Source organism: Trichoderma aggressivum, assembly GCF_033847375.1.
Source record: "Trichoderma aggressivum f. europaeum strain CBS 100526 chromosome Unknown scaffold_047, whole genome shotgun sequence".
NCBI lineage: Eukaryota > Fungi > Ascomycota > Sordariomycetes > Hypocreales > Hypocreaceae > Trichoderma > Trichoderma aggressivum.
The window spans coordinates 217,989-241,039 of record NW_026946413.1 but is presented as its reverse complement, the minus strand read 5'-3'; the positions used below and the strand labels follow the sequence as shown (position 1 = coordinate 241,039).

Below are 23,051 nucleotides of genomic sequence, written 5' to 3'. Positions count from 1 at the left end.
GTAATCTTGGTGGTTCTGAGTGGTGTTCCTGAGTGGGTGTTAAGAGGGTGCAAACAATCGTGTTTCAGCCCTTTGTCATCAAGCGTCATAGGCAGCGGCAGTTCTCCGGCCGCCGCCCTAGAGGACCGCTACTAGGTAGGTAGTAGGCAACGCCTAGCTCTCGAGGATCTGCCGCCTCTATCCTCTTCACATCAATCTTCAACACCACTTCTCTCACAGCTGTGTTGCGGCAGCATCCCTCGTTCAATTTATCCGTTGTCTCATCTGCTGCGGACCGCATGAATTGCGCACTCTGACACGACGCTTTCTCACGTAACACGCTGTAGCAATCAGCTGCAGCTCTTTGTTCGGCTGCGGAGGCACGACAACCTCGTGCAAAGAGGCCGCGTGCCTTTTTTGCTCAGTTAAGACATCGAAAGCTAGCGCTCATCACGGCATCGAAATGAGCGCCCCTGCTGGAAATCCCAATGGCGCTCCGCGGAGCCAAAAGCCCAATCCCCTGCGTCCTCTTCGGAAGAAGCCTGTCAACCCACTCGTCGCATCGTCTCGCAAACCAGGCCCCAAGCCCAATCGACCGCCTACGAACAGTGCGCCATCGACTTCAGCTCAAGGCGCCGCGAATGGGGCTAAGCCCAACATCGAGGAGCTACGGAAACAATATGGCGGATGGAGCGAGCCGCCCCCTCCCTATACTTTCAGCGACATCCCAATCATGACGACCAAGAAAGCTCTCCTCGATGGAATCCGATATCATCTCATGAGGTTCTCTCAGACCAAATTGGGAGACAAACCTATTGATCCGACAGACCAAGACGAATTTGCTAGACCCGTCACGCTGCATCGGCGTGATGCCCGCCAACCTCCTCCAGGGAGGGCTGTGAAGGAGGAGGAGCCTGAACGACCCCCGGTAGATGAGCAAGAGGCAGAAAGACTGGCGCAGGTCAAGGCAGAAAGGGAAGCGCAAAGGGCTATTGATCAAGCCAAAATTGCTCCGGTGGCCAAAGAGGTGGTCCCCAAACGCCCAAAGAAACAAAAGGAGGAGAAAACAATGTTCAACCGAGCTCCAAAGACATCAGCAGCTAAGAAGGAGTCCGATTTGAGATATGAAGAGGCTCTACCATGGCATCTAGAAGACGCAGATGGGAAAAACGTGTGGGTAGGCAGTTATGTGGCTGCTCTTTCCGAATCCAGTGTTGCATTCATGATTGACAAGTCGGTTTTCCGCATGGTTCCATTGGAAAAATCTTACAAGTTCAACGCCAAACCGCCCTTTCAGCCATTTACGATTGACCAGGCTGAGGCTTTCATGAATCGCAAGGTTGACGTCGGTCGTTGGGTCATGAAAGATGAAGAGAAGAAGGCCGGCCTGAACGATCTCGAAGCTACACGGCGGATGTTGTACGGCCGAGGTCAAATGATCAAATCAGAGAGTGATACCTTCAAGGCTGCTTCACGCGCGGAGAAGATGGAGCATGATGAGCTGGACATCTCAGGTGATGAATTCCAAGATGATGATGAGACCCCTCACTTTGAGCGGAACGACGATGAGGATGCAAAAGAGTCCAAGGATCGAATTCGACGTGAACAGTTGGGAGCGAATCTGTTTGGTGATGGAGATGAGCAAGAAGTGGACAAAGAACTGCAAGAACAGCTAAGGGAGGAGCTGGAGAGACAAAAATACGGCAAGACCACGAAAAAAGCTCTCATTAAGAGAGATCGTGAGGAAATATACGAAAGCGACAACTCTAGTTCTAATCCTTGGAGCAGCTCGGTAAGTCTATCTATCCTCGTGACACAATTGGCGTACTTTATGACTGACATGTCCCCAGAGCGCCGAGGACAGCTCTGACGAGGAGGAGGAAGCCGGAAAAGAAGATGAAAAGAAGGACGGAGATAACAAGGATAGTCAGGGCGATGCCAAGGACAAGTCCAAGTTACAAAATGCCAAGGGGTCCACCACCCCACAAGGCAAACAGAAGCTCTCCGAGATGGTGAAGAAAGGAAAGTCTCTGAAGCGTGCCGGCTCACCTGCCTTGTCAGAATCGAGCGGCAATGAGTCGACTAGGAAGAAGCAGAAGAAGACATCTGCCGCGGCTCTCGGAAGCCGACCAAGCACTCCTGGACTGTCACAAACCACAGTGCGGCGTCCTAAGATTGCAGCCGGCTCTGGAAGTGATGGAGAGGTCACTGCGGGTGAGATGTCGGATGGCGCGATGCAGAAGAAGAAGATTAAGCTTGTTGGAAGCTCAAGGGGAACACCTTCTGCATCTAGGGCTGGCAGTCCAAATCCCGCCCCAGCTGGTAAGCTCCTTACAATCCTCTTTGCTAGATGCCTTTCCATCTTCCTCGTAACTAATAGTGGATATTACAGGTGGTTCTCCTCCCTTAACTGGTGGACTGATCGAACCGTGGGAAATATTGGAGAAGATACCCGTGGATGGAATAACGATTGGTGAACTCATCAACTTGTTCCAGGGTCGTGTTGGAGATGGACCGGGCCGCATGCCCAGAGGGGAGTGGATTACGCTTGTCAGGCAACTGTGCGACTATGGCTCCGACAAGCGTTTGCGACGTAGAAAGTAACGGCCATATGGATACTTTCGATCAAGGTTGGGAAGATCTCATACATAATCACTATGCTTGATCAGAGGCCGTTTAAGAGTGAAACAGGGAATAGCAGTTAGTCACGAGCCTGATGGCGGGATTCCATCTTGTGTGTTTCTTAAGATAAACGAAAAAGGAAAACTGCGGCGATGACACGCCGATTACTTTGATGCCAGGCTATATAATCCTAGTTCTCGTAGGGTATCTCAAATATTCGTACACACTATTGTTACTCGTCCATTTGCCATGCATAGTCCAGTCCCTTGTTGCGTTCACGCCGATTTATCGCCTTGAACCGCTCTGCTTCGAGACCATTACCTCTGTCCACGCCGTCCCATCGGTATCCTGGCTTGATGCCGTATCGATTAGGGGCTGCTGTTCCTGAGTAGACAGGGCGACGTTTCGAGCTCCTGCTTCCTCGGTGTGTGTCCTTCTCGGCCATGAACTGCCTCATGGGGTCGCTCCATCTTTGCTGGTCCATCATCTCTCGGTTCATATCCTCGTCGTCGGCCTTGCGCGCAAAAGTCATGAGCTTGGCATCCTCCAGCTCTTCCCTGCGTCGTCTCGCATTTTCCAGCTGGACCTCGCCCTTGAGAGACTCCTTGGCGAGCCTCTCTTTTTCCTCAGCCTCCGCAGCTGCACGCCGTGCCTCTGCTCTCTTCATAGATATGTCGATTCGTCGACCGGTAGCATCTCGATAAACAGTCTCTTCTTCTTTTGCATTCTTCCGATGGCGTTCGAATTCATCGCGTTCTTCTTGCTGCCGCCGCCTCAACTGTGCCGAGACTGATGCAGCGCTTTGCAGGCCGGCATGTGTTCCATCGCTCATCTTCACTACGCTTCCATCGCCTTCAACGACCGGTAGCTCATCGTCAGCCTCCCTTGCTGCATCGTTTTCGGCCGCAGCTGAAGCGATAATGGCATCTGCAGCCGCCGCGCTGTCATCCTGATTTGGGGCACTTCCACCCTCCCCTACAGTCTTCCAATTGCTCTTTTTCAACTTGCGAAATTCAGCTGTGATATTTGAGACAGTCAATGGGCCATCCTCGTCATCGGCATCTTGTTTGGTGCCTTTATTCCAGGCTGTATCGTCGTCGTCGTCGGTGATGAGAAGTCCCGAAGGTGCCTTTTCTTGCTTGCGCTTGCGCTTCTTGGATGGCTTTGGATCAGCAACAAGATATCTTGATGCGAGATAGTTGGATAGATCGGCCATAATATATGAGAAAAATGAAGAAAATCAGTTAAAAAAGATACGTGGAAGAAGAAGGAGGTGTAGAAGAAGCGCTATGGGTCGAAGTATAAAGAGCTGCTGCTAGAAGGTCACGAATGCTTGTACAGAAAACGGTACTTGGTACTTCCTCTATGCGCTCTGCAGCTATTAGATATGCAGATATCGAAGCTAGACGGAAACCCGTCACCCCGGTACAGAAATGTGGAGCAACTCTATTCTAATAGTAGAAGTCGGGGCTTTGGATATCATGAGGACCGACCGTGGCATTTGATACGTAAGTGACATCTCTCAACGCATATGCGCCAGCTCGCTTCTCAAGAGGAATATGCAGAGCCGTATTGCGACATCCGACGTTTGCGATCCCACTTCAGCCTCTGATTCCGCATGAAGTCTCTACCAGCGTCTGAATTGTCTCAGCGGAACCACCGCACCAAGTCGCCTTCATGCCGCGGCCTCAAGATGAATCGTCTACGGAACCGATTCAGGCGTTGCCCGCTGCGGCCTCCGCTGCCAAGTTCTCTTATATGAGACATTCGACTTCGACCATCGAACCGTTTCCAACTTCACCTTCCGATTCAACACTAGTCTATCGAAGGTCGACCGCTGCCTCCCTATACGCCTCTACGCTGTCGCCACCGGGCTCAAGATCTATGTCACCAGCAGGGCGAGGATCTCCTTCACGAGTTCTCTCAGGCACTGTTTTTGATATTGGTCAGAACCGTGGATTACCAGAAAATGTCGGGGACGACCCAGGCGAACCATTGAACCTCATCCTAAAGTCGTTTGTGCCTCATGTTGCCGTCTATGCCTCACGGGATACGGAGGCTTTAATAGGCGAGAAAGGGTTTCAACTTGGACTGTGGGAGCTATTGCGGCCGTTTGGTGAGAATATCCAGGGCAAGGTTAATATTAGGGACAGCAACGGCGTTGGACGAATAGTGGAGGATTTTTCTATACGATTCACACGATTTGGCGGAAACATAGAGCGCCCAGATGCCCTGTCGGCGGGATCTCAGCAAACACAGGCGCCTCGGAGTCAGAATGGAACGCAAGAGAGAGATGCCGGAAACAGGTCGGCCTTGAACGATATCGAGGCTGTCGTTGAGCGTCATCTCTCGTATGCAGAGGAATCATTCCTCGGAATGCCACATCAGAGTATCATGACTAAAAACGGCTCTGATTCCGAGGCGGCATCCCCATACTATGCTTTATACCTACGAAGACTCTTGTCGGGGCTGCCGATTTCAGCACACGAAACGTTTGCTCATCCTGTTGCTTGCATCATAGCTATCAGCTCCCGCAATGCAGCCCCAATCGAAGAACTGCGGCGACTCTATACTGAAACCAGCCAAGGCGAAAAGAAATTGCCTTCATGGGTAGATGGGGACTATCTGAGGTATTATGTCCTGGTCCACGACGAAGAGAACGACGACATCGCAAGGTCTATGGGACTATTTGAGCAGATGAAGCGACATCTCGGGCTTCATTGCCATTTATTACGGCTACGATGTAGCCAGAGCGCGGAAACCGATGATGACAGCATCCCATTGCCCCGAAGTGATTGGTTGTCCGCTACCGAAGAACTGGCAGAAATTCGCCGAAGCGAAGATGATGAAGACTTTGAGGATCCATCGCGGTACATATTTGAGTCTGATGCGACTGCTATTCGCACTTTTATCCGCGAAATGGTAATGCAGTCCATTATCCCTACCATGGAGCGGCACGCCACTATTTGGAATGACCAAGTAGCCTCTAAACGCAAGGGAATTACGGGAAGGTTTATGAGCTTATCAAAGAGATGGACGGGGTTTGGCAGTAATTCACGATCTTCCTCTAGCGGCACCAGCACCAGCAGAGACGGCTACGACCCCTCTGGCTTCTACAGGGCCGATACATCAGAAGCCATCATGCGAAAGCTGGCTGATTTTGCCTTTATGCTGCGCGACTGGAGGTTGGCGCATTCCACATACGATCTGCTGCGATCCGACTTTAGTGAATCCAAAGCTTGGAAATATCACGCCGCGACGAATGAAATGGCAGCTCTTAGTCTTCTTCTAATGCCACAGCAATTGACCTCTAAGAGCCGCGCGGAGACTGTGGACCAAATGCTAGAGTCAGCATTCTACTCATATAATACACGGTGTAGCTCTCCATACGGGGCGACAAGAACTTTGATATTGGCTCAAGAGCTCTTGCGGTTAAGGGGAGGATCCAGTATTGATGATGCCGCGCGATGGTGTACCCGTCTACTCGAATCAAAGATTTTGGGTAATATCGGCGATGCGCTGGTCAAAGAGCGATTGGCAATCTGCTATGCCTCCAGGCAGGGCGTTGGCAGCTGGAGCTGGGGGAGCCGACGGCGGAAATCGGCTGCTTGGAGCGTCTTTGCAGCTAGAGCTTGGGCCCAACAGTCCAAGCATATTCCTGCTCAACGATGCCTCAATGAAGCTAAGAGAATGTACGAAACGTTGCCTCATGGCCAGGGCATATCACAGTTCGCCATTGCTCGGGAGACGATGGACTCGCTGCAACACGAACTGACGGAGAAGTTGGAGTTCCCGGCCGGGCACGATAGGGGGATATCGGAAGACGCGATTGATGATGGGATAGATGAGGAAAGCGAAGCATTAACAGATATGCGCTCGAGGAAAGCAAGCAATCTGGCCCGAGACCGGACTTTGGAGACGGCACCCCTACACAACGAGGAAATGAGTAAAGATACTAATGAAGAAATAGACAAAGAGGGCTTTGAATAGGACAATGGGAATGGATTGGTTATGCAGGGAGATCAAAGGATTTAGCCGCGAGCGTTGAAGGATGGATTTGTTGGAAGTGTTTTGTCTTTGTCTACCCTTGGCAACTAGCCGGTGCGGTAGTGGACCGCGACTAATCAAACGATTCACTTTAGCGATCCTGTATCTATAAGTTCAGCGTGTAGATGAATGGAAGGCAGGCCTTTCGTTGGGTTTACGAATACTTGGACGATGTGAATAATGCATAGCCTCTTGTGGTTTACATTGTAGGCTCTCATTTGATGCGAGCCATGGATGGTAATTTGTGTGCTTTACTAACAGCTATAAGAAGTACATGCATTTGTATTAGCCATCATAGAGTATAGTAACATGAATATCAGGAAAAGTAAAATCACTAAAGAAAAGATATCAGTCGAGAAGTTGATATATTTGGAGGTTGGAATACCAGTAGTAACACGGCTGTGTCTTGTAATCACATGCTCCCCAAATCATCGGGCACTAAACTCAGGCGCCTTAGCGGCATCTCCCACTAACAATCCCGGAACCGTCATCACACCAAATCAACCCCCGTTAACAACTTTATCTCGGTCGCGAGACGCCATTAGTCAACTTCTTCTGCCAATGTCATTGTAACCGAGCGGCGATATACTCGAGATATAATTTGAAGTTTGAAGAAGCAGAAGAGCCGTCGCCGTTCGCGTTGGGAATCGAAATGGGCGAGCTTTCTGATTACCTCGTCCAGAACGACCCCAACTTCCGCAAGTAGGCAGATACCCATTGTGATTTCATTGCACGTCTGTCCCCTATTGATGATACATGACACTAACAGTCTTTGATAGGGCTCGGCTTCCTGCTCTGTACTCCGATTTCCGATCGCAAAAGACGCTGAATCCGGATGGCTACCAAGCAAACATCTCTGCTTGGCTGCTGGCCCTGGCGCGGTTAGCATCCGATGGGCTCTTGTCCCGCCAGGGCTCCAAATCCAGCGCCCTTGTGTTTGACCTTGACGAGTCGCTACGACGGTCGCTAGATAGCAAGCAGTTTGGTCAGCCGTTGGCGCTGGGTACTGTGATAAACGAAGCGCTGGCGCAGAAGGATCTGATTCCGCTCCAGAGCTTCCTACAATCGAATCAGAGTATATATCAACAGAGCTGGTCGCAGGTGCCGTGGAACGTGATGGGATGGGCTCTACGTCAGCTAGGAGTTATTGATCCCTCTCGAGGTGAAGACAAGATGCCCAAGGGCAATTATGTAGTCATGAAGAATGTGGAAACGGCCAGCCGGGAGCTGGGGGAGAGGATCGCTGAAAAAGCACCAAGATACGACCGAGTCTTTACAAGAGGCCAGTTCCAAGCATTATTTACATCAGTTCTGGCCAAGGAACAGCGGCTATCCGATACCGACACCGACGTATTGTTGAAGTTTCTATCTCGAGACAAAGATATGATTGAATACGATGGCAATACCGTCCGCATCAGAGCAAGTGGCGAAGCAAGGGGGATTACGGAAGGAGATTCCTCTATCGCATCTATAAAGGAGCTGGCAAGCAACTTGGAACACCAGATTGATCTTCTTAATAGGCGGATTGATGAGCTCGATCAAGAGGCAAGGAATGCCGTCCTACGCAAAAACCGTGTCGCCGCCTTGGCAGCGCTCAAATCGAAAAAGCGAGCCGAATCTTCCTTATCTACACGCTACGCAACTCTCCATCAGCTAGAAGAAGTTGCGTCCAAACTGCAGCAGGCTTCCGACCAGGTCCAGTTGGTAAAGGTTATGGAATCATCTGCTAATGCGCTGGAGAGCCTGAACACCCAGATTGGCAGTGCGGACAAGGTTGAAAACACCATGGACCGTCTCCGAGACCAAATGAGTGCAACAGACGAAATTACGGCCATATTGGCCGAGCCCACGGGCATGATCGTGGATGAAGAAGAGATAGATGAGGAGCTTGAGGCTATGGAGAGAGAGCAAAACAAGGAGGAGGAAGAGAAGCAGCGCCGCAAAGAGGAGGCCAAAGAAGCTTCCAAGGCTATGAAAGACTTGGATGAGCTTCCATCGGTCCCTACTGGAGATGTCTCTGAGCGAATAGGGGCCCAATCGCCGACTAGAGAAACGGGCATTGGCAGGCTGACACTGGATGGTTGAGGCGGAGAAAGGCAGAATGGATGGGAAGATTACTATTCGGGACATTTCGTGGGCTGGCAGTATCCTGATTCTATTTGCAGAGCATGGGCATTGGGCGTATTAGTTGATGCATATACATCATAATGGGATAATAGCGGGATCAATCGAATGTTTGTTTCAGTCACGGTATTAGGGAAAGGTCTTGTCAATGTCGTGAAATGGCAACCCCTTGCAGGGAAGCCGCGCTGTAATGCTTCATTATATTCATCATGTGCAGCTGGCTATGCTCAAGTCAGATGTACAATTTAATTAATAATAGAATATGTATATGCTTAGTATCTGTCTGCCTCCGCTATACTCCTTCTACTCGACGCATCTGCTGGTGGTGTTGGGTTTATCGGTTGTTGTGAAACATCTAGAGACATGGGATAAACTTGAGAAGAAGTCAACAACTCCATCCTTGATGCAGTTTCGGAGCTTTCTTTTTCTGTTCGGGCCGATGGATCACCACCAGGTGGTTGAGAAGACGAAATGACCATCAGATCTAGAGACTGATTTACTGAACTCTGTGCCTGGTCGCCAGTCACTTGTTCAGCCTCTTCCGTCTTCTTCTTTGCGTCCAGTCGACTTTTCCGAGCGCTCGCAATCAGATCCTTGAAAGAAGTATCATGCTTAGCTGCCCAAGCCGCTCCATCAAATTCCTTGTCTTTTATTACCGCCGCAGTTTGGATCGCTCGCCCCGTGGTTGGCGCTCGGCCGCCCTGGGTACGCTCCCAGCCTTCCAAATCATGCAGCAGCTCTGAACGCTTCTTCGGGACAGCGGCATCGCAGTTTGCGTTCCATAATGTCAGCCACTCTTTATGGCGCTTTTCGAGAAGAATGCGGGGCCCTTGGTTAGAGATGCCCAGGTCCGCCATTTTCTTTCGCAGTGCTTGTTCTTTCAACATGGAATAGTTGAGGGGAGGTAGCCTATCCAGCGTCTTTTGTTGTCTCCGGTGAGACTGCCCGAAGGAAAAGGTATTATCGGAGTTGGCAGTGTTATTTGAATTGTTTGCTGCTGACGGGCCGGGACAGGATTCTAAATGCCCAAATACCTGCCACTCTTTCATCTTTTTATTGCAGGATGGGCATGGAACAAGGCCACCCGCTATGTGAGCGTGTCGTCAGCAGGATGTCTGAAGAAATACAATTGTGTCTCTAAACTTACAAGCTTCTGGTACATATTCTTCGTCATCATCGTCATTATTTGAATCAGGGACAACCTGATCCTCAACTTCTTGAACCGGGATAGCTGCCACTGACTGCTCCCCTCTGCTTTTGCTCAATCTAGCCGATGTGCGCAATCGCTTGGGTTCGTGAGGCTCGTGTATATCGGACGACATCTCGACGGCTTTCCTTTTCGGTGATTGACCCCTATTTCCCTGATCCCGCGCAAGGTTCAGCGCCGCCGTCCGCGCCTTGGAAAAGGCTTCCACTGTTTCTTCCATCGACCAGTTGCTTCGAAGCTTGAGCTCTTGTTCTGTCGCACGACACATTGGGCATTTGCCGTCGTTGGAGAGGGCTCTCCGGATGCAGAGTGAGCAGAACGTATGCGAACATGATGTGATCATGGGTGTCTTGTAAAAGTCTTTGCATACTTGGCAGCGCAGGGCGGCTTCCACGGCGGCAAAGCCAGACAACGGCGTCGAAAGCCAGTCGGTCGAATCTGGAACATCGTCGGAGGCCATCCAGGCGAGCAATTCCCAGCTAGGTATCCAAAAGACAGTGGTGCAATATCTCTTGGTTGGGTGTTTTTAGTAAGACACAATTGGTGACAGATTATTCTCGAACATGGAACAGTGGCGCTGAACAGAGAGAAAAGGCTGATGGCTAACGACCAGGATACAAAACTGGTTCAGAATGCGCCGGCGTCGCGACTGACGCGTTGATGGGGCATGAGATTAATGGTTAGATGGATATGTACAGACTAGATGCATATAAAATCTGCCGCGGAGGCGGTCCCTCAAGGTCGTCCGTCTGCCTTAAAGCGGTATATATGCATCAAAGCGATTAATAGCTATTGGCAGGCACGTGAGTTCGTGTTAAGTGCTGAACGCGTGGGGACCAAATCAGAGGCAAGCTTGATATCAGGTCGAGACTGTGAGCTTGCATATGCCATCGTACGGAGTCTTTTGACAAGCAAACAGCCATGGATGATGCCAAAAAATACCTTTCAGACCGACTCTTGAGTGAGGAAGTGCCGGTATGTGTAGATGCATCTGTCAATTGCTGCAAGACCCGTTGAGAATCGCTAATCTGAAAACCGGTGCTTGGTGTAGGTGACATATCGCCTGCTGAGCAGGGTGCTCAATATTCGGGTCAATGTTGCTAAACAGTAATTCGACTTCCCACCCAATTCCAAGGTCGTTGGTTCCTAATATTCAAGCTAGAAAGCTCTATGAATTTCACCAGAGTCAGAATGCTTCCAAAGCGGATTCGATCCATGCTACCTACTTAATCTATGGCTCCAAAACGGAACATAAGCAGCCAGAGACTGGCGATACCGATATGGACAACTCAGTACCAGAGCCTGAGCCTCTTTCTGATTATGCGCCTACCAAAACAGTGACAATAGTGGCTGAAGAGAATCTCAAAGGTCTGAGTTACGGCAATAAGTGACGTTGGCAATCATACTAATAGTTCGCGTAGATGCGCTGGCTGAATATGAAGAAGTCACTTCTTTCCACATCTACAGTCTAGCTCCCTTTCCTCAAAGAGATCTAGCACTACTATCCGATGTGTCAAAGTCGCTATCTGACTACAGGAAGATTGAGGATGCAGCAAAGACGCTGGACACTTATGGAATAATTGCCAATCCTCAAGCACGCAGAAAAGACCGAAAGGGGCGCCCACCCGTTCCAGCCTCTACTCCAAGCGCTTCAGCGCCCAAGAAAGTCAAGCAAGAGGCGCCGCCAACTCTTTCAAAGCCCAGTCAACCAGAAAAGGTCAAGCAAGAGAGCAAAGAAGTATCGTCCGCTGAGGCAACTCCGTCATCCAGTGCTGGGAAGAAGCCTCCTGCGGCACTAAAGCGAGGTGCCTCTGGAGGTGCCACTGGAGGTATCATGCAGTCCTTTGCCAAGGCAGCAGCAAAACCTCCCAAGCCGAAGCCCGAGCCTAAACCCAAGGAAGAAGACACCAGCATGGCTTTATCTGATGATGGCGAAGCCGACGACGAAGACCTACCCACTTCGAAGTCTATAGACCTGGAGGCCCTAAAACGAACAAGAAAGCAACGTGAAGAGGAGCTTATGCGCATGATGGAGGATGCTGACGACGATATAAAGGAGGAAGCTAAGAAGGAAGACGAGCAATCAGACGAAGAAATGGAAGAGGCCTCTGAGGCGGAGCCTGAACCCGAACCCGAACCCGAACAACAACCTAAAGAGGAGAAAGAGCCCACAGAAGTGATATCAAATTCTGGTGGTGGCCGCCGAAGAGGCAAGCGACGGGTCATGAAAAAGAAGCGAATATTGGATGACCAAGGCTATATGGGTAAGGTTTCTTGTACACGTTGGCGTCAAAGATTTGCTAATTCCACATATAGTAACTATCCAAGAGGCTGCGTGGGAATCTTTCTCAGAAGATGAAGCTCCCCCACCAGCAGCCACAAAACCGACGCCTGCATCAACTCCTGCTTCATCCACTCAGAAGTCAAAAAAGGCAGCAGCTGGAAAGAGTGGAAGTGGAAGTCAAGGCAGCATCATGTCATTCTTTGCTAAAAAATAGTAGCATATCGGTACCACTCTAGACGAGCATATTAGAAGAGATAGAGCTCTTTGTTTATTTTATCTTTTATCGACACAGGATGAGCTTTATGTTAGTGACTATCCAGCATTCCAGCGACTCTTGGAACGTATGTACGCGTATAAAGTTGAAGTGACACTTTTTCATTGTATTTTACCTGCTTGAATTTATGAAAGTCAAGTCTACACCCAGCTGCTCACAGGGCGATCACTATCCTTGATTTGAGCCGCCATCGTCTCATAATGAGCCAGGTTTCCTTGCATCCTTTTAATCAAGAGCCCAAGCCTCCTGACGCCGTCAACAAGAGCCTCTTCAGGCTCCCAGGAAAAGCACAGTCTAATATTCTGATCAAACTTTGCCCCTTGTTCGTCTCCACGAACCGCAAACATATCTCCTCTTCCAATGATGATGTTCTCTTCCTTCACAGCCGCATCAGAGACGAGCACACCCGGCGGCCCCTGAGTCAACTTCAGCCATACGAAGTAGCCACCGTAGATACCCTCGCCGGAGACGCTTGATTCACGGCCTACGACGCCAAGCGGCTCCAGATGCTCTTTCACGGCATCCATCATGATCTTGTGTCGCCTCTGCAATACCGATCGAGTCTTGGTCTCGATAAAATCCTCCAACTCGCCAGTCCGAAGTAGATCAGCCAGCATCGCGGCACAGAGCTGGCTGGGTGCACCGCCAGACATGGAAGATCCCGTCTTGGACAGTCCCAGAACAAATGCCGGCGTGCCCTCGGCCCATCCCGTTCGAACACCCGGTCCAGCAATCTTGCTAAAGGATCCGTTACTCACCGTGTGCCCAAAGCCCCGAGGATCATTCTCCGCCCTGCCCAGTGACATGTCGATGTCACATAGCCGCGGCAGCCTCATTTCCGGGGGCCGCTGGGGACTTGTGGCTCCGTCGAGGGGCCATTGTAGGAAATCGTAGACGTCGTCGCTGATGACAAGGGCGTCATACTTGCGGGCAAGTTTGACAAGACTCTCGCGACGTCGGATAGACATTGTCTTGCCGGAAGGATTCGAGCATGTGGGCACTGCGTAGATGACATGACGAAAGAGCTTCCTAAACGGACCGGGATTCTTGAATGGCTTTGGCTATTCCAAGAGGAAAAGGGGGGAGAAGAAAAGTGTCAGCTTTACCGCAAGATACAATAGAACGACTTGAGTAATATGGAATAGCAATGCGTGCTCACGCAAGGCATTTCTGGTGGTGGGAACGATGCTCTTCAACTTACCTTTGGATGAGACTCGATCCTCTCTTTACTCTCCAATGCCTCTATTCTCCTCTCAAATTCCTCAATATCAATCCCCTCATCATCCTCCGGCACAGCCCTCAACCTTCCCGCAAACCCCGAATCCTCAAAAATCGCAGCCGCCAAATGGTAACACGGAGCAACCATCCACACAGCCCTCGTATAATGCGGATCCGTGAAGCTCTGCAAGACACAAGCCAGATTCTGGCTCGCGCCGCCCGTGATGCAGATGCGGTTCGCGTCGGGCCCAACCCCGTAATGCCGGCCGAGCCACTGGGCCAGTCTCTCCCTCAGCGGCTGGTAGCCTTCGTCGGGAGCGTACTGCAGAATCGGCACGCTCTCGACGGGATCGGCCAGCACGCGCTGACAGGCTGCTGAGAGGAGGTCTGCGGGGAGCAGGTGAGGCGAGGGCCATCCGCGCAAGAGATTGATTTGCTGCTTCTTTGCTGAAGTCGCTGAGCTGGCCATTTTGACGGCTGTTGTTGCTGCTATGTGTCTTGGAGTTGGCAGTCTGGGTGAGAGCGGCGCTTTCAATTGTGTTAGTGGAGAGAGTCCGAGCCGTAGATTGCGCAGTGATGGCATAGGTAGCTGTCTCCGGTGAGTAAGTGCTAAGCCTGTAGAAGAAACGATTGGTGATGAGGCTCACAAGCTAACGAAGGGCCTCTACACGCCCTATTGGCCGTCTATGAGCTGTTTGTGAAGAGTTATCAGTTGTTGTGAGGTGAAAGAGGAGGCTGGGTGAGGAGTTTTGAGGTGAGTTGGTAGTACAAAGTGTGGGGTGAGATGAGAAAGGCTTGCTTTTACACGCCTCATTCAAAGACAAGCCAAATTCATGGGGGAGGATTGATTGAAGCTCAAACATGCATGTGAAACTCAATAATAATAGTTACACCAAAGACTCTATTTCTGGTAGATTTTTAATACACCATGAAAGCAGTCAGCCGTGCTCCCAGCATTCATTTACTCCAGGCATCTCAATCGCGAGTCGGCACTTCATCAGCTTTCAATATTGGATACTGTATTAGAAATCATTTACTTGCTCATGTACATTTCTTCACATCTCATACGGCGCCGCTCCCGGTCCAAACACCAAGTGCGGCTTCCTCTTTGCCAAATCCAAAATCGTCACGGCGAAAACTCCGTTCGCCCAAGCAAACCAGCTCCGCGTATACTGGCTCACGTAATTAACATCGACACTCTCGTGGATCAGGCCACGCGGGGATGCCTTCAGCACCATGTCGATACATTCTTTAATCTCCTTGTCGTCATTTGACGTTTGGGCCTGAAGCAGCAGACTCATGGGCCAGGCGTTCTTCAAACCAATGTGCGGTCCTATAACAAGTGAAAACAGTTAGAGCCACGTACTTTTCATTTTGCCAGCACCGCGAATGGGTAAAACATACCTCCAATTCCTTGAAAACCTCTACCCGTCAGGTAATACGGGTTGCCTTGTTTATCCAGTATCATCTTCCTCGTGTTCTGATACACCGGATCATCTACGTCGCAGAAGCCCATCACTGGGAGGGCAAGAAGGGAAGGGTAGTTTGCGTCGTCCATCAAGATGGAAGAGCCATATCCGTCAACCTCGTAAGCGAACACGTCGCCGTATTTTCTATGCTTGACGACACCATGCTCCAGCACGCCTGCGCGCAACTTTTCGCTCCATTTACCAAGCTTAGTGGCCAGAGCCTTGTTGCCCGCAGCCTGCAGCATCTTGGCAGCCCGACCAAGCTCCACAGACATCATGGCATTCGCCGGGATGAAGAATCCCAGGATAGTGGCATCGTCACTTGGTCTGAATGCCGATCGAACCAGCCCCGTTCCGCTATTCAGGGGGTTACCGACACCCTGAAGATTGAGAGTCTCGGTGCCAGTATTCGTCCACCGCTGGAAGGTGTAGGCATTTCTGTCATACTGGCCTGTTTCCTCGTGAAAAGTCGGTTCCGATTGCTGCTTCAGCACCAGCAACAGAGTGTCGACGGCAAGAAGCCACCGCTTGTTCACAAAGTCAGTAGCTCCAGTGGCCTCGTAAAAGTCGTTTGCCAAAGCCAGGAAGTGCGCCAGAGAATCGAGCTCGTACTTGCACTCGAACACGACACTCGGCTCGTATGCCGGATGCACTATGTCATCCTGGCCGTTGGCGGAGACGGACAATTCGCTGATGGGCGGCGGCTGGAAGGCATTGCAGTACGGCGACTGGATGACATACTCGGATTGCGTATTGATGGCCCCAACGATCAGGTCGAAGATGGCTGGGTCTTTCTTGGCCAGGCCCTGGTAGGGACGCAGCTGGTTTGTCGAGTCTCGCAGCCACTCTGCAATGATATCGCCGGTGATGATAAAGGACTGGGGTCCTTCCCATGCGCCATCGTCCAAGCGACGCCCATCAACCGGGACAAAGCCTGTGTTCTTGCCGCCCTTGGTGTGGAATTTGACAGTTGTGTCCGTCGTCGAGGGAAAGGTGTTCTCGAACAGACGTGCCAGGTCAGGATCCTTGATCCTCGACGTCACCTCTTCGATGACTCTCTCGATCTCGTCTGAGTGAAACGTCCGACACTGCGGGTTGGGACGCTGGTAAGGCAAGGCGAGCGGGCCAGTGCTAAAGGGACGACTGTGCTTGTCAGATCCCGGAGTACAAGCCACCATCACTATGAAGGGTCAACGAACTGGGGATATGATGCGTAAAGCGCATAATCGGGGCACGCATCGGCGTAGTTGGGCAACGGGATCTGCGAATCGCCTCGACCATGGACGGGCGTCACTGCGCCGATGCCCAGCAATGCGGTCGCCAATAGCGAAAGAGACATGCTGGCTAGCTGTTGGAGGGGTTGGGAGGAGAGTCAAGGCGACGTTCCTCCCCGGGAATCGGAGAGCAGAGGCGACCAGGAATAGTGTCAATGAGTTCAATGGTGAGATGAATTGGAACACGAAAGTTCAGGGCAAAAAGCAATGGATCCATGTGGCAATTCGGGCCCTGCATGCACTACAGGACAATCCCCCACTACGGAGTGCTGCATCCGGAGCTACTGGAGAAAGTCTGGAGCCGTAAGAGCTGCCCCCAGCTAGCTACAAATGGCACCGACACTGCTACGTCATACCTTTAATCTGAAAGCCATCATTCAACTCAAAAGGAGTCTACCTAATGAATCGGTACGGAGCACGGAGCAGGCTATGTGTGAATACAACGTTCTGAGAAAAGATTCAGGGGTAGCTTCATCTTTTTCTTTTTCTTCCTTCTTTAATTGCTATGGAATTATGTATACATTGGCCCATCCTACGTCCGGGTATCACCAATCAATCAATCGTACAGGCGTAAATATAGACCACAAGAGAACAAAATAATGAGGTGAGTCCCATTGGGCTTTCATGGGGAAAAGTCTCCAACCAAATTAATAACAGCAACACGCTTGATCCAAATTCCAACAGCTCCGATGAGCCTCGAGGACTCACATCACCAACCCCATGTCCGGCTCGATGCTGTAAACACTGGCGGCTTCCACTGGATCTTGAGAGGATCGAGAACCCTTTTCCGCTTCAACTTTTGCTTCTCCCGTTGCTCAATCAGTCTCTCGGGAATCACGATCTTGTGATCACTCTTATGATACACTTGCATCTTCATGGCCTGCAGCGTGTGCTCCACGTCCTGTGTGGTCATCGCCAGCGCCGTCGAGATTGCTTCAATCGTCACCTTCTCATCCCGTTCATTGTAGCCCAGCAGTAAGTCGAGAATGTTCTCAGACCAGTATTGACGATAACTGAGAAGGCCAAGATCGGATAAAGGCTTCTCTGGGGAGCCCAGTTTGCCTTCAATCTTGGACAGCTCATATGAAAACTGAATCAAGAGACGGCCATAACCCTTACGCTGATATTGCGGAAGTGTCAGAATACAAGCAACGTTGTATGCATCCGCGCTTTCCTTTTCCTTGGAAAAGTATCCTACAATATGGCATCCCTTGTCTGTCCGCATCGTCATGACATAGAATAAAAATGGATCCACATCGTAGTAGAGCGTCTTGTGGTCCAGAAACATCTTGGATAAAAGACAAAGGTTACGGCACCAAGTCCGCTGCCGCCGTCCATCAATCTCAAAGAACGAGACGTAGTCATCCCGATAGATCTCATTGCCCGGCGGATGCTGCAGCGTACACTTCTTTCGGTGTCGCGTGAAGGCGAATTCATCCCCATAGTAGCTGAGGCAGAATTCGCAGATGTATATAACGTCCTCTAGCGCAAAAATCTCGGGGTACGGCGAAAAGTACCACGGGAAGAGGTCGTTTTTCCCAAACTGAACTTTTGAAATGTTTCGTATTCGCGATATTTCGGCCGGGTTTTGTGTCATCGATCCCGAAGTCCTCAGTTTCTCAATTTCCTCCTCTCGGCTGAAGCCATGTTCGTCTTTCTTTCCTTCATCTTCCTTCTCATCGGCAAGCAGGTCATCTCCTGCGCCTGGTGTTGCGCTCGCTTCGAAACTGGCACCCGCTTGTGGGTCTGCCTCTGGTCCGACCGATGAAGATTTTCGTTGCCCCTGCGTTTCGACAAAATCTGTGCGCATGGTTCATGTGGTTAGCAACTTCAACTGCCATCTGAAAACGCCAAATCATTGCTGGATGGGGATTGGAGCCAAAACTTACCCGTCCATGGATGTGGTGTAGTGGCCTCGCTGTTTACCGATTGCTCGCGTTTGCCAGGCCGCTTCTGCGCTTTCTTCGAAACTTGCGACTTCTTGGGTTGATTTGACGGGACTTTTTTGGTTTTCGAGTCTTTGGGCTTGTCTTTCTCGGGGTTTGGCCATTCGACTTCCTGAGTGAAATCAATTCGCGCAACCGGCACCCACTCATCCAGACGCTTGTTGAAGTTGTCAAAGTTGCAGTAATAGTGCTTCCCAGACTTTGTTTCTTTAATGCTTAGGATTTCGGCTCGTCGCGGCTGGCCATCTTTCTCGACCCAGGCAATGCAGCCTGTCTTGAGTGTCTCGGGGGTTGCTTTGCCCTTTTGGCGGGGGGTATCGGAGCCTACGGATGGCTCGCCATGGGGAGTGCCGCCACCCATGATGGAAATGCTGGAGTGGTTGGGAAATGGATGGAAGAAAGTTGTAGAAATTCAAGATTGCGATTTAGAAAGTGGCAGAATATGGCGATTTCCTAGCTGCATCACATGTCTCTAGCGTCGGATTATTCCTTATCGGAAGGCGGTGAAAATAAAGTACCCCATTATAAGCATCCAAACTTGTTTAAAGAATATTATAGTTTTGTTACTAAACTCAACCACACGCGTCGTTCCCCTCTAAACCCAACCCACCCCAGACTCCAAATTTGGGTACGATAATCCATCTTCGCAGCTTTTTGCACAGCGACTTCCGTTGCCTCAGCTCTGCAGCGTCCCGGCTGATGCACATGCTCGCAGCCTCAATGAAGCTTCTCTAGACCATTCTTTCGCTACAAGCCACAATGGCCACCCCCGGCGATTCCAACTTCATGATGTCGGACGGCTTGGCCCCGCAGAGGCGGCCTGGAGGTTTCCCCTCGTCCTCATCAACTCGTCCCCGAGGCCCGCCGTCAGAGAACATGGGAACTCCTCGAGACGACTATGGCGATGCTGATGGATTTGCCGACGACCAGCTCCCTCGCAGCTCGCGCATCCCGGATGCTGCTAGTATTCCCAAGGTGGAGGATCGTATCGGCATGCTTGTCCAGGAGCACTTTGAGGGCTTCATTGAAAAGTGAGGCCATCTTGGAACTGCCTGTGCATTGACGTCTGACTAACCAATGTGATTGTTTCTTAGCTTTGCTGAAGCTCCTCTTTCATCGAGCGCACCCCCCTCGAGTGCCGTCACAACGAACAAGTACTACATTGCTCAGATAAGGGGTATGAAAACGTACCAACTGTCAACCTTCTACGTCGACTACAAGCATCTTGCCTCTTGGGAGAATGGCAGTCTGGCAGACGGTATTATCCGCCAATACTATCGTTTCCTCCCCTTCCTCACCGCCGCATTGCATAACATGATTGCAAAATATGAGCCACAATATTTCCGCGAGCATCGACAAGCCACCACATCCAGCAAGCTGAGCACTTCTGGAGCCAGCCAGTTTGGTTCGGGAACGCAAAGCGATTTATCCCAAAGGAAGAACGAGCATCAACAGACGGACAAGCTTTTTTCCATTGCCTTTTATAATCTGCCTCTTGTCTCGCGCATTCGAGCCCTGAGAGCCGCCAACATTGGCCAGCTGCTCTCCATCTCCGGCACAGTTACGAGAACCTCAGAGGTTCGGCCCGAGTTATCATTGGCCACATTCGTCTGCGAGGCTTGTCGTGCTGTTGTCCCCAATGTCGAGCAAACATTTCGATATACTGAACCAACCCAATGTCCCAATCAGACTTGCCAAAATCGTGTCTCATGGCAATTGGATATCCGTCATAGCACATTTGTTGATTGGCAAAAGGTTCGCATCCAGGAAAACAGCTCTGAGATTCCCACGGGTAGTATGCCTCGTACCATGGATGTCATTCTGAGAGGCGAGATTGTCGATCGTGCCAAGGCTGGTGAAAAGTGCATCTTCACTGGCGCTCTGATTGTGGTGCCCGATGTCAGCCAGCTCGGCCTTCCTGGCTTGCGGCCCACGGCGGTTCGTGATGATCGCGGGGCCCCTCGTGGAGCCGATGTCGGTGGTAACGGCATCTCAGGTCTCAAGGCTCTCGGAGTTCGAGATCTCACATATCGCTTGGCATTCCTTGCGTGCATGGTCGCGCCAGATACCACCGCCACTGGCCAATCCGCCGCCAGCGGCGCCATCGACGTTGTCAATGCTCTTACTCAGAATCATGGCAATATCTCCGAGGGTGCCGAGTCAGTCGAAGAGGCTCAGGCCGCCGTCCTGGCGTCCATGAATCGATCCGAGATTGAAGACCTGCGAGCCATGGTCCACGGTGATCATATCTATTCTCGACTGGTCAATTCTATTGCGCCGACAGTGTATGGACACGAGGTGGTCAAAAAGGGTATCCTCTTGCAGCTCATGTCTGGTGTCAGCAAGACTACGGCTGAAGGAATGCAGTTGAGAGGTGACATCAACATCTGCGTCGTTGGAGATCCTTCGACATCCAAGTCCCAATTCCTCAAATATGTGTGCTCCTTTGCGCCACGTGCAGTGTACACCAGCGGCAAAGCCTCGTCTGCTGCCGGTTTGACGGCCGCTGTAATCAAGGATGAGGAGACGGGAGAGTTTACTATTGAGGCTGGTGCACTGATGCTTGCGGACAATGGCATCTGCGCCATTGACGAGTTCGACAAGATGGATATTGCTGACCAAGTTGCTATTCACGAAGCTATGGAACAGCAGACAATCTCAATTGCAAAGGCGGGTATCCAAGCAACGCTCAATGCGCGTACAAGTATCCTGGCTGCCGCCAATCCAGTTGGAGGCCGCTATAACCGGAAAACCACTCTGCGTGCCAACATCAACATGTCAGCACCTATCATGTCTCGTTTCGATTTGTTCTTTGTTGTTCTGGATGAATGCTCCGAGCAGTTTGACCGTCATCTTTCTGAGCACATCGTTAGGGTTCACCAGCACCGTGACGAGGCCATCACTCCAGAATTTAGCACGGAGCAGCTCCAGCGGTATATCCGATTTGCGAAAACATTCCGGCCCGAATTTACAGATGAGGCGAGGGAAACCCTTGTTGAGAAATACAAGGAGCTGCGAGCCGATGATGCCCAGGGTGGTGCCGGAAAGAACTCTTATCGAATTACTGTTCGTCAACTGGAGAGTATGATTCGTCTGTCCGAGGCCATTGCCAAGGTCAACTGTGTTGAGGAAATTTCCCCTGAATTCGTCATCGAGGCCTACAACCTCCTGCGCCAGAGTATTATATCTGTTGAGCACGATGATATTGAGATGGAGGAGACAGAGGATGCTGTGGAAGATGGCGAAACACTGCTCCGCGCTCAGGATGCTGCTCTTGGAGTCACCCCTGTGGAGGATCACGAAGGTGACGCGGCCATGGCCGAAGGCCAAGATGAATCACAGGTTGCGCCTAGGAAGAAGCACACCATCACTTACGACATGTACATCCAAATGGTGAACATGTTCGTCCAGAGGATCAGCGAAGATGAGGCCGGCACCGGCGACGGTGTCGAGGGCAGCGTCCTGATTAACTGGTATCTGGAGCAGAAAGAGGCAGAGATGGACGGAGAAGAAGACTACAACAGGGAGAAGACTCTTGCGAACATGGTTCTGAAAAAGATGGTCAAGGTAAGTTTTACGGCCGCCTTTTAGGCTACTAATTACATATATCCCCTCTTATGAGATGCACATGAAATCTAACACGGCTTTCTTCAATAGGAAAAAATATTCATGGCGCTCAGAGGCGAAGGTCTCACCGAGGGCGCAGGTCCCTCAACGCCTATGAACGTCATCTATGTTCTACATCCCAACTGTGCCGTTGAAGAGATGTAGACTAGGACGGCGGAATCTCCATCGAGCGTTTAGCCATACGCTGGCAGCTCTATAATCACGGTTTAAACTAGTTGTCTATGCTTACCATTTGGAGGTAGCATGATCTACGGGAGGAGGGGATAGGAATAGGTAATGCGATGATATAACGAGCATGAAGGGAATTTGGAGTTGAACGGATATATAAAAACAAAACAGACACGCGTCGAAAAGGATGTTGGAAGGGGTGCATTAGAATTACGATATATGGAAAAAAATCGTGTTGGATCAGGAAAACATCAAACTACGCATTGCAATGCCTAGAAAGACAGGGGGAGAGATTCTTCGTAATGAGCAAAATCAAAACATTTTTGTTATGTTTCTGTACAATACTGCACTACTTCGCGGCATGTATGATATGAACGAGTAACCTGTTGCCTGACCGTTTTTTATCCCTTTTCAAAAGAAGCCATGCCCAAATGCCTCATCCATCGTCTCATGAATTGAATACTGATAGAGAACCTCCATACTTCAAATCTGTACTCGTACAGCTCGTTTACCTCAAAAGGGCCAGCTATTAAATCAGGAAGAAAAGGTTTTCTGCCATGGTGTTGCAAAACTGCACTACGAACGCGAAGTTGTAAATAGAATTTTTCTTCTTCTCTCTCTTTTTGTTTAGGATTCTCCCATCCTTTTTGCCCCTTGCGGATGATGTCCCTTTTTTTCAAGGGGAGGATTGGTACGTGATGGTAGGTAGGTAGGCAGAGACGGTGAACACAAAAAACAACGAGAATCTGACCCGATTAAACGAGCTTAATTGCAGACGGGCGATCCTTTTTTTGCAGGTGGAATAGTCGTCT

The 23,051-nt window shown here is 50.6% G+C and overlaps 10 protein-coding genes across 10 annotated transcripts; 5 read left to right on the top strand and 5 right to left on the bottom strand.

The window, feature by feature from the left end:
* Window positions 1-442: 442 nt before the first annotated feature.
* On the top strand, window positions 443-2,583 carry Triagg1_8987 (uncharacterized protein; the record flags this gene model as incomplete). Its single annotated transcript, XM_062903894.1, has 3 exons — window positions 443-1,771; window positions 1,830-2,301; window positions 2,372-2,583. 3 exons carry the CDS (start codon window positions 443-445, stop codon window positions 2,581-2,583), a joined length of 2,013 nt encoding a protein of 670 aa, XP_062752109.1.
* Window positions 2,584-2,833: 250 nt separating this feature from the next.
* On the bottom strand, window positions 2,834-3,817 carry Triagg1_8986 (uncharacterized protein; the record flags this gene model as incomplete). The annotated part of the gene is made up of 1 exon (XM_062903892.1): window positions 2,834-3,817. One exon carries the CDS (start codon window positions 3,815-3,817, stop codon window positions 2,834-2,836), a length of 984 nt encoding a protein of 327 aa, XP_062752108.1.
* A 461-nt stretch (window positions 3,818-4,278) lies between these two features.
* On the top strand, window positions 4,279-6,591 carry Triagg1_8985 (uncharacterized protein; the record flags this gene model as incomplete). Its single annotated transcript, XM_062903891.1, has 1 exon — window positions 4,279-6,591. The coding sequence occupies one exon, from the start codon at window positions 4,279-4,281 to the stop codon at window positions 6,589-6,591; it is 2,313 nt and encodes a 770-aa protein (XP_062752107.1).
* Window positions 6,592-7,300: 709 nt separating this feature from the next.
* Triagg1_8984 (uncharacterized protein) lies at window positions 7,301-8,733 on the top strand (the record flags this gene model as incomplete). The annotated part of the gene is made up of 2 exons (XM_062903890.1): window positions 7,301-7,350; window positions 7,428-8,733. 2 exons carry the CDS (start codon window positions 7,301-7,303, stop codon window positions 8,731-8,733), a joined length of 1,356 nt encoding a protein of 451 aa, XP_062752106.1.
* A 311-nt stretch (window positions 8,734-9,044) lies between these two features.
* Triagg1_8983 (uncharacterized protein) lies at window positions 9,045-10,439 on the bottom strand (the record flags this gene model as incomplete). Its single annotated transcript, XM_062903889.1, has 2 exons — window positions 9,045-9,859; window positions 9,920-10,439. The coding sequence occupies 2 exons, from the start codon at window positions 10,437-10,439 to the stop codon at window positions 9,045-9,047; spliced, it is 1,335 nt and encodes a 444-aa protein (XP_062752105.1).
* Window positions 10,440-10,900: 461 nt separating this feature from the next.
* Window positions 10,901-12,477, top strand: Triagg1_8982 (uncharacterized protein; the record flags this gene model as incomplete). Its single annotated transcript, XM_062903888.1, has 4 exons — window positions 10,901-10,954; window positions 11,164-11,347; window positions 11,401-12,243; window positions 12,296-12,477. The coding sequence occupies 4 exons, from the start codon at window positions 10,901-10,903 to the stop codon at window positions 12,475-12,477; spliced, it is 1,263 nt and encodes a 420-aa protein (XP_062752104.1).
* A 200-nt stretch (window positions 12,478-12,677) lies between these two features.
* Triagg1_8981 (uncharacterized protein) lies at window positions 12,678-14,224 on the bottom strand (the record flags this gene model as incomplete). The annotated part of the gene is made up of 2 exons (XM_062903887.1): window positions 12,678-13,598; window positions 13,739-14,224. The coding sequence occupies 2 exons, from the start codon at window positions 14,222-14,224 to the stop codon at window positions 12,678-12,680; spliced, it is 1,407 nt and encodes a 468-aa protein (XP_062752103.1).
* A 586-nt stretch (window positions 14,225-14,810) lies between these two features.
* On the bottom strand, window positions 14,811-16,563 carry Triagg1_8980 (CAZyme family GH125; the record flags this gene model as incomplete). Its single annotated transcript, XM_062903886.1, has 3 exons — window positions 14,811-15,088; window positions 15,160-16,367; window positions 16,424-16,563. The coding sequence occupies 3 exons, from the start codon at window positions 16,561-16,563 to the stop codon at window positions 14,811-14,813; spliced, it is 1,626 nt and encodes a 541-aa protein (XP_062752102.1).
* Window positions 16,564-17,207: 644 nt separating this feature from the next.
* Window positions 17,208-18,805, bottom strand: Triagg1_8979 (uncharacterized protein; the record flags this gene model as incomplete). Its single annotated transcript, XM_062903885.1, has 2 exons — window positions 17,208-18,298; window positions 18,388-18,805. The coding sequence occupies 2 exons, from the start codon at window positions 18,803-18,805 to the stop codon at window positions 17,208-17,210; spliced, it is 1,509 nt and encodes a 502-aa protein (XP_062752101.1).
* A 398-nt stretch (window positions 18,806-19,203) lies between these two features.
* Triagg1_8978 (uncharacterized protein) lies at window positions 19,204-22,215 on the top strand (the record flags this gene model as incomplete). The annotated part of the gene is made up of 3 exons (XM_062903884.1): window positions 19,204-19,475; window positions 19,539-22,011; window positions 22,102-22,215. 3 exons carry the CDS (start codon window positions 19,204-19,206, stop codon window positions 22,213-22,215), a joined length of 2,859 nt encoding a protein of 952 aa, XP_062752100.1.
* Between the last annotated feature and the right edge of the window lie 836 nt (window positions 22,216-23,051).